This window comes from Puma concolor, chromosome B1, assembly GCF_028749965.1.
Source record: "Puma concolor isolate L17-30 chromosome B1, mPumCon1.1.hap2, whole genome shotgun sequence".
Lineage (NCBI taxonomy): Eukaryota > Metazoa > Chordata > Mammalia > Carnivora > Felidae > Puma > Puma concolor.
In genome coordinates, this window is record NC_141670.1 from 202,935,859 (window position 1) to 202,952,841 (window position 16,983).

Below are 16,983 nucleotides of genomic sequence, written 5' to 3' on the forward strand. Positions count from 1 at the left end.
GGGCTGTGTGTTCACTGTATAGAATCCATCTCCCAAACCATCTGGGATCTTTCCCGCCAACATGTTGGTAACACATCTCTGGCAGCCACACTGAGCGGATTTCTGTAATGATATGCTAGGACAGACATCCCAGGTTGGCTGTGAGGACCAGATACAGAGCAGACACGGCCAAGAGGGCCACCCGCCAGGGCCTTGTGTTCCCAAGGGCCTGACTTAAGGATAGACCTTTACCCTCATCTCCAAACGACACCTCTCAGACATAGGACAGGACAGAAAGAAGAGGGTTTCCAAACTGCCTGAGCCTCACACATCGCCCCACCCAGGGCTGATACATTTTCTTAAACGAATCCTACAATTACTTTGTGAAAAGCGTGCTATGTTGCATTTAATTTCGTGCATTTAAAGCTGTACTTGGTTACTTGTACCAGATTTTCTATCCCTACTGCTAGATCTGGGGAGCCCTCTATCTCTCTCTCTGGCAGGGTTGGAATTAAGGCCTCTGGCTCATAGCAGACACTCCACTGTTAATTAGTATTGCAGTAACAGTGATAATGCATCTGGGGCCAGAGTAGTGGGTGAAGGGTGTCCCGAGTCTAGTCCAAGGGTCCAACCACCTGTTAACAACTAAAGGCAAGGGGCCTGCCTCTGCGACCAAACACCTCGCGGGCGGGGCCCGGCCGAGGCCGTGGCGGGGAGGGGGCGGGGCCACGACGGGGTGGGACGGGGCCGAAGCCGACTCCGCTCGGAAACTTTCGCTGTGGGCGGGTCGGACCCGCCCCCCGGCTCCCTCAGACCGCGCGGCGCCAGGGGGCGGTCGGCGGCAGCCCCGGCGAGGCGCGCCGTGACTGGCGGAGGCGCGCGGTGATTGGCAGGCGTGCCGGCCGCATAGAGGACAGAGCAGGAGCCGCGTCTTCCGAGCCGCGCCGGGAGTGGAGCGCGGCCCGCGGCCCCGCCCGCGGCCCCGCCCTCGGCCCCGCCCCTCCCGCGGAGGGCGGCGCTCGCCGGCTCTCTCCGCCGCCGGAGTCGCTCCCTCCGGCCCGGCTGCTTCGCTCCGACCCCTGGGCGCCCGCCTCCTCGCGAGCAACTTTTCGGTGGGCCCGGAGGCCCGAGGGCGTCGCGGCGCCGCGTGCAGCCCACTCGCGGCCGGGTGAGTACTTCGGGGCGGGGGGCGGCCGCGCGGGGGCCTGGAAAGAGAGCCAGGAGACGCCGCCCGCCAGGGGCCTCAGTTTCTCCGTCTGGGCGACTGCTCCCAGCGCCCCCCCACAAGTTCCCCAGAAGGTAGAGGGCCGGGGTCCCGCCCCGCTTCACGGCTACCTCTCCACGGCGACCACTCCACGGGCTTGGGTTGGGTCTTCCTCGAGGGGTGGGCGCCCCCTCGGCCGCAGCCCGGCGCCCCGGGAATCGCGGGGCCCCGCGGGTGGCCGAAGGCACCCCTGCCCGCGCCCCGCAGCGCCGGTCCCGACGTGCCCCGTCATGTCCCTTCCCCCACGGCCGGCGGCCGGGCTCGGCGGGTCCCAGGGCGGCCCTCGCTGCCCGCCGGGACGCGGGTGGGGCTGCGGGGGCGCGGGGGGTCGGCCCGCACTGGGGAGCGGGCCCGCCGGAGGGGGCAGCCCCTGGGTCAGGCCGAAGCCCCCACAGCCCACTTGGAATCTGTGTCGCGCTTCCTCTTCCCCTGGGGCTCCTCCTCAGTAAGCGGGGGAGGGGAGTGGCAGCCCTGGGTCCTGGCTGGTGCGAACCCGGCGGGGGGCCCCACCTCGGCCACATTACTTTCTGTTTTGACAGATGGCAGCTTTCTGCGGAATCTCGCCCTGCCCTTTTGGATGTGATGGAGCCATGCCCTCCCACCCCATTTTTTTGTAGTTGATGTTAAGAAATTCCAAGGAGCTAACATTTGTACAATATTTACACTACCCTCCCCCGTAGTCTTACGGGACCAGGAATGATGGCCCCATTGGACACATGGCGGAGCTGGGGCTCAGTGGGGATTGGTGACCTGCTCAGGGCAGGACCACGAAGAGCGCAGGGGAAGACTTCCGCCCCAGGCTGCACTGAAAGCAATCCCAGTTCTGCCTCTCCTCACCTTGGACAGTGACCCCTGGCATTTGGCCTGTTTATAAAGGGCTTTCCCTCCCGCTGGGATCTAGCCCTGTTTGCAGAGTGCCCTGGGTACCCTCTGTGCTGGACGCCCGTTCTCACTGCAGCCCTAGTGAGGGAGCCCGGAGGCCACACTAACCACCATCCAGGCCCGGCCCCCATGTCTCCAAGAGGCCGTGATTCTCACGGGAGCCCCAGAGTGTCTGACCAGGGATTCAGAGGAAGTTTCCCCTGTATAACCTCTCCTTTGCTGTGACCCCCAGCCCCCAAGCACATGGAGCTTCGAGCACAGGGAAGGTTGCTGGGAGACCACATCGCACCTTCCTTCCCAGGATGAAATGTGTGGAGGGCTCCCTACTTAATACCTCACCAGCCCCTCCCAAGCCAGGGCTGGACAGGCCTTGGGGGCTGGTCACAGAGGGGCCCCCAGCTCAAGAGGTGCCTGAGCACTGGGACAGAGACCAAACCCTGGCGCACGATGGTGGTGATAAGAAGAATCACAATAGGGAAGGAGCCTTACGCTCCTTTATATGGCTCCTGCCCTCTCGCACATCCCCGCCTCAGAAAGTGGCACCACTGCTGTGGCCCCCGGCCACAGACCAGGCCACTCTCCGCGCCCCCACCCCTCCCATTGTGTTGGTGATACTCCCGCCTCTCCTGGGTCCAGAACCACTCTCAGATAACCTGCTCTGGACCAGGCCTTCTTACCTTGCCCTGGAGAGTTGCCCAGCCCCTTCCCTGGTCTCCCCATCCTGTCCCCACACAGCCCTGGTGGTTCTGTAACTGTCACTTTCCTGCTCGTCACTGTCTTGTACTCCTTCTGGCCCTGGACCCAGCTCTGGCTCCAAAGCCTGGCACTCATTCAGGCCCTGGGAACCTGCCCTAGCCGCCCACACAGCTTCTTCTCATTCCTGCACCCCATCCCCAAGCAGTCACCTCCCAGCCGCCTGCACCTTCCTGGTGACATTGCTGCTCACTCTCACCCCACCCCATCCCCACCGCCTTTCCTCCTGGGCAGTCCCCTGTTGGAATGCCCAAGCAACTTCCTTCCTCCTTCCTTCCTCCTTCCTTCCACCCTCACCTGGCTCACACCTGCCTGCTTTGAAGGCTGAGTCGATCCCTCCCCTGACTTCCAAAGCGGAGTGAGACCCCCACCTTGGGTGCTTATAGCCCCAAATGCTGCTCTGTCTTTGTGGTTGTCTGTTGAGGTGACCTCCTTGCCACTGGGCGTGAGCTGCTGGAAGGCCAGCCCTACGGGGGTCCTCTCTGGGGCGGGGAGGCCAGCTCAGTGCCTGGCAGGGGATCCGCCCACCGTCCGTGTCTGCCGTCCCCCTGGGGCCTGGTGTGCAGTGGGGGCTCGGCCACCGGGGAGACATTCATAACTGTCCTTGATCAAGGACTAGGGTATTCCCAAGTCGACTCCCACTTTGTTCCTGTGCGTTTGGCACGTTGAGTGGAGCCGGAATGTTCCTTGGTTTGGCCCTTAATACTCTGGGGCAAAAATAGGTATCTGGGAGCCTCCAAGGGCTTTGTGCCCTTGTCTTGAGGAGTAGCCCAGTGCCAGGGGCTGGGCTCCCAGACCTTGGGAACCCCTGGGTCCTTTTGCTTGGGGCTCAGTCGCAGATGGGTTTTAAAATCTATTTTGTCTTAATTTCAAGAACCTTATTATTATAGGAAATTAGAGAAATACATTGAGAAAAAAGTCTAAAATAAAACCAGTCATAATCCTTCCCCCCAGACAGAGACAGTGTTGACAGTTCGGGGGCCATTTTCTTCCACGCCTTTCTGCAGGTAGGTTTTGGCTGATTCTCATGCTGTTTTAAATCCTGCTTAACAGTGTTATACCAACACTTTTCTTGCCTTTAAACATTTATTTGTACACAGGGTCGTGGGTAATGTCTGTATAGGACAGCACCGCGCTGACGGGTTGTAATTTTCAAAACTGGTCTCTCTGGATGGTGCCTGATGTCTGCCTGTGTGTGAAACCTGTGGGCATCCCTGCTTACTCTCCTGGGCTGGGGCTCTAGTGTGGAGGCTTGAGCAACTTGAAGGCTTCCCATGGGGGCTTGTTCCAGAGGTGGGGCCTGCCCCCCGGGAGAGCAGAGGGGGGGCCTGCCTGCACAAGGACTAGAGTGTTTGGGGCAGAAGACCACACGTGGTCATCCTGCTCTGTCTCGATAGATGCATGGTCCGTGCAGTCCCCCCTAGGGGTGGGAGCTCCTCAGCCCAGCTCCTTAGTGCTGGAATTCGTGTTTTGATGGGATAAAAATATGCCTCGGTGCTCACGTGGAAAGAATGCCAGCCACTCTGCTTTTTTGGAGCTGACACAATGACAGGTTCCAAGCTCCCGCTCTGACCATCAGGTGGCAGTTGGGCTTGACTGGTCCCACCAGCAGGCAGGTTGGAGGAGTCTTGGGGCCGGGGCCCAGCTGGAGGATGATGTGCCCGTTTTGCAGTCAGGATGCTGGCGTCTGGGGGGGAGGGAATTGCTTAGAGTCACAGGGCAAAAGGTCCTGAAAGCTTCTTGCCCGGGCAGCGCACCTTCCCTGAGGCCAGGCTGCCTCAGTGTCCCTTGCGCCCTAGGCCCCTAACATGTGTCAGGCAAGGCAGCAGCTAGTCTGAGTGGATGAGGTCCAGCTCCTGCCTTCGGGGCTCCTAGCATCACGGGAAAGAAAACTTGTCAAAGAAGGAAGGACCAGGGGCACCTGGGGGGCTCGGTCGGTTGATCATCTGGCTTCAGCTTGGGTCACGATCTCATGGTTTGTGGGTTCGGGCCCCGCGTCGGGCTCTGTGCCGACAGCTTGGAGCCTGGAGCCTGCTTCGGATTCTGTGTTTCCCTCAGAGTCTCTCTGCCCCTCCCCCGCTCACACTCTGTGTGTGTGTGTGTGTCTCTCTCTCTCTCTCGCTCTCAAAAATAAATAAACATTAAAAAATTTCAAAAAAAAAGGAAAGACCAGACACTTGTGGGGGGTCCTTCCACCAGGAGATGGTCTGTGATCCTTCCTGTGACCCAGCCGTGGCAATGAATTGTCTCCTGTGCTTTAAAATAACAAGACTTCTGATCCCAAAAGGGCTTGACCAACTCTCAGAGACCCTGAAAATTAATTTCCTTTTATTCATTCATTCTTACTAACCGTTTTACTTGAAACAGTCATTTTGACTGCTATATGAGATGCATAATACTTAGCCCGCAGGCCAGCCAGAACCTGTGTTTCCCTGGAACCCCTTTCATAATGTGTTTTTCAACTGAATATGCCTTTGTTCAGCACCTGAGAGAACTAGCTTGTTTATTTGTTGTTTTTTTTTGTTTTTTTTTTTTTTAATTTTTTTTTTCAACGTTTATTTATTTTTGGGACAGAGAGAGACAGAGCATGAACGGGGGAGGGGCAGAGAGAGAGGGAGACACAGAATCGGAAACAGGCTCCAGGCTCCGAGCCATCAGCCCAGAGCCCGACGCGGGGCTCGAACTCACGGAGTGTGAGATCGTGACCTGGCTGAAGTCGGACGCTTAACCGACTGCGCCACCCAGGCGCCCCTATTTGTTGTTTTTTAATGCTTTATAGTTTGCAGATTACTTTCTCCTCCTCCACACCCTTAGTCCCCATAGCACCTCTACATGGAAAGTGTTATTCTTATTTGACAGATGAGGAAAAACTGAGAACAGGGAGGTTAAGTAGGTACAGGTAAAGGGAAGAACTGGGATTCACTCCTCATGTTGCTTGGTAGTAAAGTCGTGTCCTGTTGGCTGGGGACGGAGCTGTCCCTCCAGACCTGGGGCATCCTGGTAGGGGGAGTGTTACCCGAGACAGGACTCAGCAGAGGCAGCGGGGAAACTCCCAGGAAGGAGGCACGCTGGCCTTGGCTTGGATGTCCAGTGCTGGGGGAAGGGGCTCTGCCAGAGCGCAGGCACGGGGTCAGGGGGAGGCGGAGGACGGCTTTGGGAGCAGGGGAGCGGGAAGAGAAGGCGTGGCAGGGGTCGGATTTTGAAAAGAGGCCTCATTTTCAGAGACGGGCTTTGTGGATTTGAATTCTGACTCCCACACGGTGAGCTGTGTGGCCTCTAGCAAGGTATCCCGTTTCTGGACCCGCGTTTCCTCATCTGCGAAACGGGGTGAGGGTTGAAGGACGAGCCACTTCTCCATCTGTCCCACCTGGGTAGCAGCGGTGCCCGCTTCACAGGGCTGTGCGAGGAACCCCGAGAAAATGCACGGGAAGCGTTGAGAACGGTGTGCTCCAGACACATGTGCGTTCCTGTCAACGACCCGGGTGCCCCGGCGTAAGGTGGCCGTCTTAAGATGAGCTGCACTCTGCCATTCCAAGAAGGTGGCACTTGATTCTGGGGGCAGCCGGCCAGGCGAGGTGGCTCGGTAGGACGTGGCCCGGTGTGGCCTAAAGAACAGACTTGTTTGCTGTCTCGGCAGAACTCTGTTCTGTGTCCCAAGTCACCCGCCGGTCTCCCCGCCCGCCTCTGGCTACGTGCTCCCTCGGGTCTGTGCGCGCTGAACAGCGAGTTTCCCGGAACTTGCCTCTTTGTTTGGTTTCCCTGAAGCCCGGGAGTTTGGAAGCTACACCAAGCGCATCGATGTCCAGGCAGAGTCACGTGGCTTGGCCAGGCTTTTGTTTTGCCCCCGGGGGATGTTTTTAAATAAGGACTCTATCCCTCTGAGGCAGGAATGTCCAGATTGAAATCGGTGGGGTTGTTTGGCGGACACAGATCCCATCTCCTGGACCCATTTGTGGCTGGGGACAGGGCAAGCAGGGCAGTGTAGACCCCGGGAACAGGCCACCTCCACCCTTCTTGGGACAACGGTCTCCAGAAACATCTGGTGAGCATCTACCCTGCAGGTGCTTGGAGCTGGGTGTTTGGGGACACCTGGCCCCCTTGTGCAGCCTGTAGTCTCTAGCCTCATCTCGTCCTCACGGCACCCCCTCACTTTGGGCGATTGTCCCATTCATAGTGGAGGAAACTGAGGTGCGGGGAGGGGCGTGGCCCTCTCAGGACCGCAGAGCCGGGGGGCGGGGCCAGCGTTCCATTAGCAGAAGGGGGTGGATGTGGCCTTGAGTCCCGGGGAGGGTCACGACATCTTTTTGGAGTCTGAGGAGAAGCCTCGCCGGGTCCCCCCGCTCAGCGCACACATAGACCCCGTCAGGGGCCTGTGTCCCCCTCAAGTCTATCCAGGGCACCGGGTCGGGGACCCTGGGGCACCTCCCAGAGCTTCCGGCTCCCTGCCCCGTGACTTCCGGTTGCCCTCGGTTGTGGCGGTGTCCGTTTCTGCCTTGCTGCTCAACAGCACATGAGGTCCCTTTCCTGGACTGATGGAGCCCCGCCCCCTGCCACGAGGTGGCTGTAGGTCTGTGCTCTCCCGTCTGGGCCGGTTTGCCCCCTGTCCCTAGGTGCTCCCCTCTGCTTTTTAGGGTATGTTCGTGTCTGGTGGCACTCGGGCTCCGCGGTTGTCCTGTGGTTCGGGCCAGCACGGATGGCTCTGCGGTTGGGCGGGTCTGACTGAGTCCCAGCTCCACGGGCGTTTCCCTCCCCTACAGAACATGAGGCGGCCCCTACCCCACTTCCCTTTTCTGTCCCTTCTCTGCCCAACACTCGAGGCCCGAGCAGGCTGGGCCTGGCCCCCCTGGCGTGTCTTACCCTCGGCTTTTCTCCTCCGCAGGATGGACCCCGGCGCCCGCTCTGCGAGCCCCTCTGGCCCGCAGCCTCCACCACCGCTGCAGCCCCAGGCCCGTTCGCGGCTCAATGCCACTGCCTCGGTGGAGCAGGACGAGAGCGGGGTGCCCCGAGCCCCTGGACCCCAAGTGGGACGTGGACCGGATGTAGGAGACACAGCTGCCCCAGCCGTGGCCCGGACCCCGAGCCCTCGGAGCCAAGAAGGAGCGGACAGAACAGGTAAGGGGCGGGGCCTGGGAGGCAGCAGCCCTCCGCACACGTGGCTCAGGCGCCCTGCGCGGTTCTCCCAGTGGAGCAGGGCCCTCGGGCTCCCACCCGCGCGGCGGGCTTTGCTCTTGGTGCGCAGACGTCACGCTTCCCACCTGATGGCTCACCCTTGGGGCTGGCGCCGGTTCCTCAGCAGGTCCTGTGGGTGAGAGGTCCTGCTCTCGTCCTGCACAGCTCTCAGGGAAGCCCATGTGGTCCCCCCGGCCCAGTCCCCAGTGCCCTGTGGACCATGGTCCCCCATCCCCAGGCTGGACAGCTAAGGCCGCCCCCCTCCCCACTCTTGGGCCCCCCTGAGGTTTTCATTCCCCGAGGCCTTCCCGGAGGCACCTCCCGGGGGCAGAGGTGAGCCGGTGTGCGGGCCTCGGTGGGACCGGATGGTTGGCCGTGGTGCTGGCTGTCTCACTGACCTTGGGGAAGGGGCACTAGCCCTTGGGCCGTCCTCCATCCAGCTCCCGCTCCCCGAGTACGGCCCCGAGTGGGCATGGGTGGCACCCGTGGGTCAGGTCTGCCCCCGACTCCCATGAGCCCACAGTCTGGTGGAGAGCAGAGGGAAGCATGCGGCCTGGGGAGCACCGAGGTGGCCCTGGGCAGAGAAGGTGCCCGAACAAGAGGTAGGTGGGAGGAGAGGGCATGGCGGCCGAGAGAGCCTGGACCTCCAGTGACGGTGGTGAGGCTGGGAAGGGAGGGATGCGGGGATAACGCTCATCTGGCCCGTGATGGAGATACACTGGGAGGGAGCTGGGGGCAGGACTGGTCACTGGGCCGGAGCACAAGCCTCGTCTGAGACGTTTCTTCATGCTCTGGAGGCTGCTGTGGGTAGGGACGGCCGTGCGTCACTGTGAGCTTCGTGGACACTCAGAGGCAGGAGCCCCAAGCCTCTGGCTCCGATGTTTGTGGCGAGTGTAGCTGCTGTCAGCTCCGTTCTTTCTGGCACTTTACCCCGTGCTTTGCAGCGCGTGTCTCACTCCCAAAGGGACCAACCCCTCCACCTAGACCGTGCGCTCGAGCACAGGTGGGGTCATGGTCATGCTGTCCTGCTCAGAGCGCCAGGTCCCGTTCCTTGTCTTCCTGGGGTACCGGCCCCTCCTCCCTGCACACCCAGACTGTTCTCTGTCCCCCAGGGCGGCCTCCAGGCCTCCCCATCTCCCTGTGCATGTGGGAAGCTCCGCCCAAAATGCGCCTTCACTGTCTCCACCTGCTGGAGTCCTACCCGGCTCTTAGGGCGCGGCTGCCTCCTATACTTTCTGACCTTGACCCACAGCAGGCAGGACACGAGCCACCCTTACCTGACCTGCGTGCCTGCACACGTGTGTGCGCACGCGTGCACACACACACACACACACACACACCCGGTGGCAACAGAAATTTCCAAAACACCACTTTTCTCGCTGCGCGTGCTGCAGTCAGATCGTGTCCTTTCTCTTCCTTTGATGTAAAAGCAAACGCCGCTCGTGGGCAGTTAAATGGATTTCGGGATTTAGTGTGTCGAGACAGGCCTGCATTTTATAAAACGCTTTCTGCAGTTTGGCTCCGCTGCCGGTTCTCTGTGCACATTTCCAGGCCGGGACTCCCCGGGGCACGTGTCTGCACACGAACCGTCACTTGTTGTCGGGGCCCTGAGGCGCCCCGGGCAGGGCCGGGGCCTGACTCTCACGGTGGCGCACCCCCCAGCCACGTGCCCTTGACGGAGTCGGGAGGCCACAGCGAGCCTGTTCCTGCGTCTGAGGAGTGGGCGCGACCTCGCCAGCACATGGAGTCCTGCCGGGACCTTGTACGCCGGGCAGACCGTCGTCAGGCCCCGGCGCGTGCAGAAGCATGCTGGCGGGTCGGTGAAGGGCCGAGTCTGGGCCCGTGGTCCCCCCGGGGACCCCGTGCCGGTGCACAGCGACCGTCTGTACCTTGAGCTGCAGCACAGTCACCAGACAGCCCGGCGCCCCGGCTCCCTCACCCAGATCCTGTACAGACCTCCTCCTGGGGGGCATCTGCTATTTTATGATCCCCCATTGAACCCCTCTTTGGACTGGTCTTCACGTTGGCTCAGGCCGTGTGTGTGCACCATACTTTTTCCTCCCCCAAGGGAAGCTTGTTGTGCCGCTAACTGGGTGTGTGCGTGTATGTGTGCGTATGTGTGTGTGTGGTAGGGGGTGGGGGCTCTCTTTACCTCCTCTGTCACCACCGGTGGGTGGGATGCTATGACCTCCCTCCTTATTCCCAGGCTGCTGAGGTGAGGCTTCATCCCCCAGGTGGTCTGTATGAGCTAAGGAAGTCCAGCTGTCACGGCCCCTTGGCCACACCTCACCTCCCCTTTCTCATCTCACCCAGGCTTTGTCATTTTTCTCTTCCTCTGGACAGGTCACCGCTTAGGTAGACCACCCCGGCTCAGCCATGCCGCCCATGTGGAACCCCCAAACCCGCCGTGAGCACCTGCTGTGTCTATCTGTGTGTGCCACGTGGCCAGCCCTGTCCGCAGGGCTTTCCGTGGGCCACGTCTGACCCCTCACAGCAGCCTGTGAGGGAAGTTCTGTTATCACCCCACCTAGAGGGGAGGAAACTGAGGCACAGACTTGCCCAGGTGACCCACTGCTGTGTGACGGGTGCACAGGTGACCCGAGTCTCCTGGGTTAACACCAGCCCCACCCAGCAGAGTTCAAACTCTGGTTGAAGCAGGCTTGAGGCTCCCCGTACAGTTCACGCTGGGCCAGTGCCTGCTTTATTCCAGAAACTCACCCAGTCCTTGGGCACTTCTGATCTTTGCATCTCCTTGAAAGATCACCCGGTTCTCCGCTTTGTCTCCGAGGCCTCTGGGCAGGCAAGGGGGCTTGACCCTGGGATCTCAGCCACAGATGCCTCACGGCTGCAGGGCACGGAAACCAGGGCTAGAAACACACTTGGTTTTAATCTGAGTGTGCAAAACAGCCCCAGGAGGGCGGGGTCGAGACTGCAAATTTCAGGTAGGAGCCAGGAGATGGCTGTGGCCTCTGGTTGCTGTCCACCCCCAAGAGGGGGGAGGGAAGCGGGTCCTGGGCAGTCTCGCGGCCTTGGGGTCCCAGTCCCCACGTGCTGCTCTGAGGCGGATGCAGTGGGCCCTGCCCTGCTGGCCCTGCGCAGCCCAGACGGCGCCTGCCCCTGGAAGGGCTTTGTGGGCACATTTCGGTGGATTCCCTGACCTGTGCGTCTGCAAATGTGTGACACGCGTTAGGTAACACCGACAGTAAGAGTGAAAGTGACACGTCCCGTGCTGGGTACGCGTGAGGTTCTCTGCCTTAGCTCACTCGCTTCTCCAACATTTTCACGAGAAAACCTAGGGGAAGAGCAGCAGTAGATACCCCGAGGCCCCCAGCTGGTGAGGGGGAGGTTCAAACATACTCTGTGACTCTGCCTACCCCGGGGGTGGCAGGCGGGGCCCTGCCGTGCCCCATGCCTTCAGGCCGTCTCTTCAGGGTGCCCAGGGCAGGAGCAAAGCAGAGACCTCTGGGCTGAGGCCTGGGTGGTCTCTGGTGAGGACAGAGGGGTCCGCCCCCCAGGAGCCCTTGGGCCACGGGGAGACAGAAGCAAACAGTAACGGTCCTGGCGGGCAGGCACCATGCTAGGGAGAGCTGACATCATGGGGGCCTGGGGAGCACGAGACACCCTTTCTGCTGACCTCGGTTTGCGGCGGGTCTCCAATGGGACCGCCAGCCCTGTACAGCCTCCCAGCTACGGGGCCATGGACGGGGGTGCTGGAGCCCTTGGGCACCCCAGTGTTGACGGAGGACCTGCCCAGTGTGGGCAAGACAGGAGGGGCTCTGCCCTCCAGGGGGGGTCCTGGGTGGGTAAATGAAGAAGGGTCAGCACAGTACGGGGCGTGCTGGATGCTAGGCCTGGGGCAGGGATCAGAGTGCAGGGGCAGGGGGTCAGCCACGTGAGCCCTTGGGGGTCGTGATAAGGAGAAGGGTGTTTTAGAGGGCATTGGAGGGTTTAAGACCTGCACGAAGCCAGGCTGGCCCCTAGGTCTCTGGCTGGGTGGTGGGGTCCAGAGCTGATGGTCTGGTCTGAACCGATACCGATGTGGGACCATGAGCAGAAGCAGAGTGTCGAGGCCCTGCCATCCCAGGGACAAGTCACAGCAGTGGACCACATGGGTTCTGAGGCTCTGCTTGAGGAGCCAGCCACTGATAACTGAGGAAGTTTTCTGCACACATCGTCTCGTTCTGATCCCGATTCACGCCCTGGTCTCTCTGGATGCCCCACCTGTGCTGTGACCCCCTCGCTGTAGGATGTCCTGTCACAGGACGGCAGGGGCAGTGAGTCTGTCTTGGGCGCGGTGGTTTCCTGAGACCTTTGGAAACTTGGCAGTGTGCCCTTAATCGGTCACCTTTAACCACCCACTTATGTCCCAATCCTCAGGTGTCACCTCCTCCAGGAAGCAACCTCCCACTGCGCCCCCCCCTCCCCCCCGCCACCATCAGGCGACACCTCCACAGCCTTGACCTTCCTGCCTGGACCCCTGCCTCAGCTCAGCCAGCCCCAGGCAGAGACGGAGCGACAAGGATTTTTCACCGTTTGTTTAGGAGAATCAAGAGTCAGCATCACAAAGGCTGATGAGACACCCTCTTAGTGCAAGACAACCCCCACTCCCTGGGTATGGGACACCCCCTTGGCTTAGGGCAACCCAGCCACCCCAGGTGTGGGAGCTGCGTGGCCTTGGACAAGTCTCCCTCTTGCTTCAAGGGGACCCAGCCATCCTGAGTATGGGCACCTGTTGGGGCGGGGCGGCCACAGCAACGATGCGGACACACGACGAGGACACACGGTGTCCTTGACTGCAGGGCCCCCGTGAAAGGCGTCCTGAGAGGACCAGGGCGTCCAGGAGGCCTAGACTTGTCGGGGCGGGACTGGGGAGGTGGGATGGCAACAGCCGCCCAAGACAAGAGCTTTGGTCGTTATCGTTCCTGCAGGCGTCAGGTGGCTCCTCTCCTAAGAGCTCTGGGTGTGCATTCCGCAATTCAAAACTACTTCCGCCGCAGACCTTGCTAGCAGCCTTCGTGAACGAGGCTGCCGGCCGTGGGAGCGCTTCGTGCACAGGCCTCCCAGCTCGCAGCCGGGGTCCTGACGCTGTCCGGAGTGGACGCCAGACTTGCTCACCACCCTCTTTCCTTTCTGCAGAGCACCTGCTCCAGCCGTGGGGGTGCAGGGTGAGCTCAGTGCAGTCACCGTGCCGAGCACGGGCTGTGTCCCTGCGCTGGCATGTGCGGGGACAGGAAGGCCGCAGACGCTTCTCGCGATCCTTCCCTCAGCAGCCCCCACCCCCTCGTCCCTCCATCCTGCGCCGTGTATCCAGTCGCGCTGTCCCACGCTGGCCGGAATCTGGGGACGGGTCAGACCCACTGGACGGATCGTCCCCACAAAGGCTGGTGGGAGCTTGGAGACACCGTGTGGACGCTGCATCCCAGGTTGCGGAGGCAAAATAGCAGTGGGCCCTGCTGGGAAGAGGGGACGGCATCCTGGGGGCTCTGCTCACCTCACCATCTCCGGAGAAGATGAAGGGTCACGTACCAGGTCAGCAGGGCACGGGGTCTGTGGGCACAAACAACGAAAAGACGGGGGTCGGTGTATACGTGGGTCTCCGTGGGCTCCGGCAGAGGTGGGCGGACCTGCCCAAGGCCACGCAGCTCTTGCTGCTTCGTGATAGGAAGCTCTTCAATAGTGAGTTCGAGCCAGGACCCCTTCGGTCGTAAGTGACACAGAAACACAGCGTAAATGGACGTAAGCGAGAAATCAGGAGTTGAGAGGAATTTCTCAGTCCCGTGGATCTGCAGAGTGTAGGCCGTGCTGGCTCTACACGTGGCTGGATGCAGGGGCTCAGAGGACGTGATCAGGAGCCCCAGCTCCACCCTCCCTCCCTCTGGTGGGCTGTCCTCACCGGGCGGCCTTCCGGGGCTCCCGGGGGGCATCCATCAGCCGAGTCCTAGCGGAAGGAAGCCTGCTCCCCGATAGTTCAGCACAGACCCCGCTGGCCTGGCTTGGGTCTGTGTCCATCTCTGAACCAGGCGCTGTGGTCAGGGAGACAGAGGCTTCTGATGGGCCAGGAGGGCGTGCTGTACCCACCCTGCATTGAGGGACAATGCCACCGGACCTCGAGGACCGAGATGGGGAAGGGTGGGTACCCAAGAGGGGCATCAAAGTGCTACTATCAGAGAAAGACAGGAACGCGGGTCGGACATGCACAGAATAGTGTGTTTCGTGGTCTGTGGTCCACGCTGACTCAGCCAGCTTCTGGGGGTGTCCTTTATGGGGCTGAACAGTAAGCCTATGACCTGTGGGAAGGCTCCTACTTACACGGAAAAAGCCAGAGCCCTCTGATGGGTCTGCAGCGTGGGCCCAACACTTGAGTGGTAGAGAAGTATTTATGTCAGTGCCAAATGGGAGCTGGAATGATAAGGTGTGGCATGTATTTCAACGAGACTTCTCGAAATGTCAGGCTGTGAGTAACTTCTGTGAAAAATTAATCACGGACAGAATCTTTGTAGCCAACAGATACATGCTCGAGTCTTCTATATCCTGATTAAGGCACAAAAAGAACATGGGCTTGTGAATTTGGTTAAGAAAAGTTTCGAACTTGTGGGAGGCGCCCCATGGGCGCTATGGTGGGAAGTGCAGTGTCACTGAGGAGCAAAGGCCCTGGGGTCAGCTGAGAGGTGGGGAGCATGGACGGAAAAGAAACCTACCTTTTGGGAATGCTGGCTCTGGCCCAGCCACTTCATACGAAGTATCTCGTTCTTTATAACCGTCCTGTTGGGGGCGCCTGGGTGGCGCAGTCGGTTAAGCGTCCGACTTCAGCCAGGTCACGATCTCGCGGTCCGTGAGTTCGAGCCCCGCGTCGGGCTCTGGGCTGATGGCTCAGAGCCTGGAGCCTGTTTCCGATTCTGTGTCTCCCTCTCTCTCTGCCCCTCCCCCGTTCATGCTCTGTCTCTCTCTGTCCCAAAAATAAATAAACGTTGAAAAAAAAAATTTTTTTATAACCGTCCTGTTGGATGGATATTAACGATTAGGTTGAAAATGACTGGCTAGGTCACACAGCACTTCGACGTTGAAGGCACAGTCACACGCAGGTTAGATTTCTCTCCACGCCAGACTCCTGCCCTGGGAGCCTGCAGGCTTTGTGTTCTCCTGTTCTAGGCCAGAGAGCGCATCCAGGGGCTGGAGGAGCTGGGACAACAGCCAGAAGGGAGAAGTGACCTTGCTGGCTGGCTCAGGAGACGCCAGGGTCCTGGCCGCGAGGGCAGGCAGGGTGGGCGTGCTGAGGCCATTGCTGGCAGGGTCCCCGGGGACCTCAGGGAGGAAGTCCAGTCCGAACTCCTCAGGGAGGGTATTTTCCAACCGCCCACCAGGAGGGCGATGGTGTGTGTCCCTTAGCGTGAGGTCTTGAGAAGAAGCCTCCCCTCTTGGAGCTGTGTCCTCAGTCCCCTGTGCCTCTCTGCCTTTGAACCTGCGGGCCGTGTTGGCTCAGACCCCTGTCGCATCCCCCCGGAGTCCTGTGGCCCGTGGACTCGGGTGCCCGGAGTGCAGCAGCCTGTGGCCTTGGCTGACACAGGCAGAGCTGGGAAAGGCCTGGATGAACCAATCAGGAAGGCTGGTCATCGGGTGTTGTTACTGGGGACCATTTTTCTTTCCCTTCATTCTGCCTCCTGTTTCCAGAAACATCTAGAGAGTGAGGAGGCTGTCGTGTCTAATAAGCACCTGCTCTGAAGTCAGCAGTGCTGCGGCCGCATCCCGCGAGCTACTGCGAGGTGTCTTATGCCTGCCAAGGTGGGATGCGGGGTGAATGGAGGTGGGAGAGGAGCCGGACATGGGCCCCCGAATATCGGTTGTGGAAATCAAAGACAGGCACTGGTAAAAAAGGATTTGTTTTTAAACTTCTTATTGTCATGCTGCCGACTGCGGGTAAGGTTGCGGTGACGTTGGTATAGTTCCACGACGCTGTGTAACTTGGGGTAACTTTTTGGAGACTAGGCTGCAGCGTGAGCCGTAGCTGTTTGGGCCTTGGGCCTAGGATTCAACTGAAAGGCCTGTGCCAGGAGAGTAACCCCCAAAGGAAACACATACACGGAGTGGTTTGTGGCACCGTTTCATAAAATTAGGGAGTACTGGGAATAACGTAAGGGCCCAGTGGAGCGGAGGGGCCCGGCACCCTGGGCATGTTCTTCCGACTGGATCTCTGAACTGTGGCAATGCTGGATTTCACCACAGGGTAACACGGGAGATCGGTTACGATTCACTGTTGTAAACGCGTATATGTCAAAAAGTGCGTGCACAGATTGTGACCCCCAAAAGTCGGGTGTATGTAGACGACAGTCTTGGAAAACATGGATTTGGAGTGTTTATTGGGGCACAGGTGTTTATCTGGGTCAGGGGCTTTCCCGCTGGAGCCCTGGGATCTTTCTGGAGCCCCAGTTCAAGCAGGCCTGCCCTCAGGCGTGGCGGTGGGACTGGGGTCAGGGCCCCCATGTCCTTCCGGCCGCTCTGAGCCGCTGCTGAAGAGCCCCGTCCGTGGCAGGTTTGCTGTCCGTGCTCTGTCTGCATCCTGGATGGCAGCTTTCTGGAGTGTTCTCTCCACGTCTGGCCTGGATTTCCACAGAGCTACCCCGGGTCTGAGCACATTCTCGCAGTCCCCTCCACTCCCAATGAGCGACAAGGACCGGCCTCGTGACGTTCTGTCTGCTTCTCTTCTGTGCTAAAGGGCCCGTGAAGGGGGATGTGGAAATGCCCTTTGAGGAAGTCCTGGACAAGGCCAAGGCGGGGGACCCCAAGGCACAGACGGAGGTGAGGACGGCATGTGGGTGGGAGGCTCAGGCCTCGGCCCCACCACGTGGCGGCCCTGCAAGGGGCGGGTGCCCTGTGAACAGGGAGCAGGGGAGCCGGCTGACTACGCGCTGTGTGCAAGGCCCCCTCTCTTCCATGGTCTC

At 60.3% G+C, this 16,983-nt stretch overlaps 1 protein-coding gene across 1 annotated transcript in view; it reads left to right on the forward strand.

Moving 5' to 3' along the window:
• The first annotated feature begins 995 nt into the window (after nt 1-995).
• WFS1 (wolframin ER transmembrane glycoprotein) overlaps nt 996-16,983 on the forward strand; it is a 29,902-nt gene continuing 13,914 nt past the window's right edge. Inside the window, exons 1-3 of the mRNA XM_086705494.1 lie at nt 996-1,147; nt 7,758-7,990; nt 16,758-16,840. Of these exons, the coding sequence (XP_086561620.1) occupies nt 7,759-7,990; nt 16,758-16,840 (315 nt within the window). The 5' untranslated portion in view covers nt 996-1,147; nt 7,758. The remainder of the gene's footprint in view (nt 1,148-7,757; nt 7,991-16,757; nt 16,841-16,983) is intronic.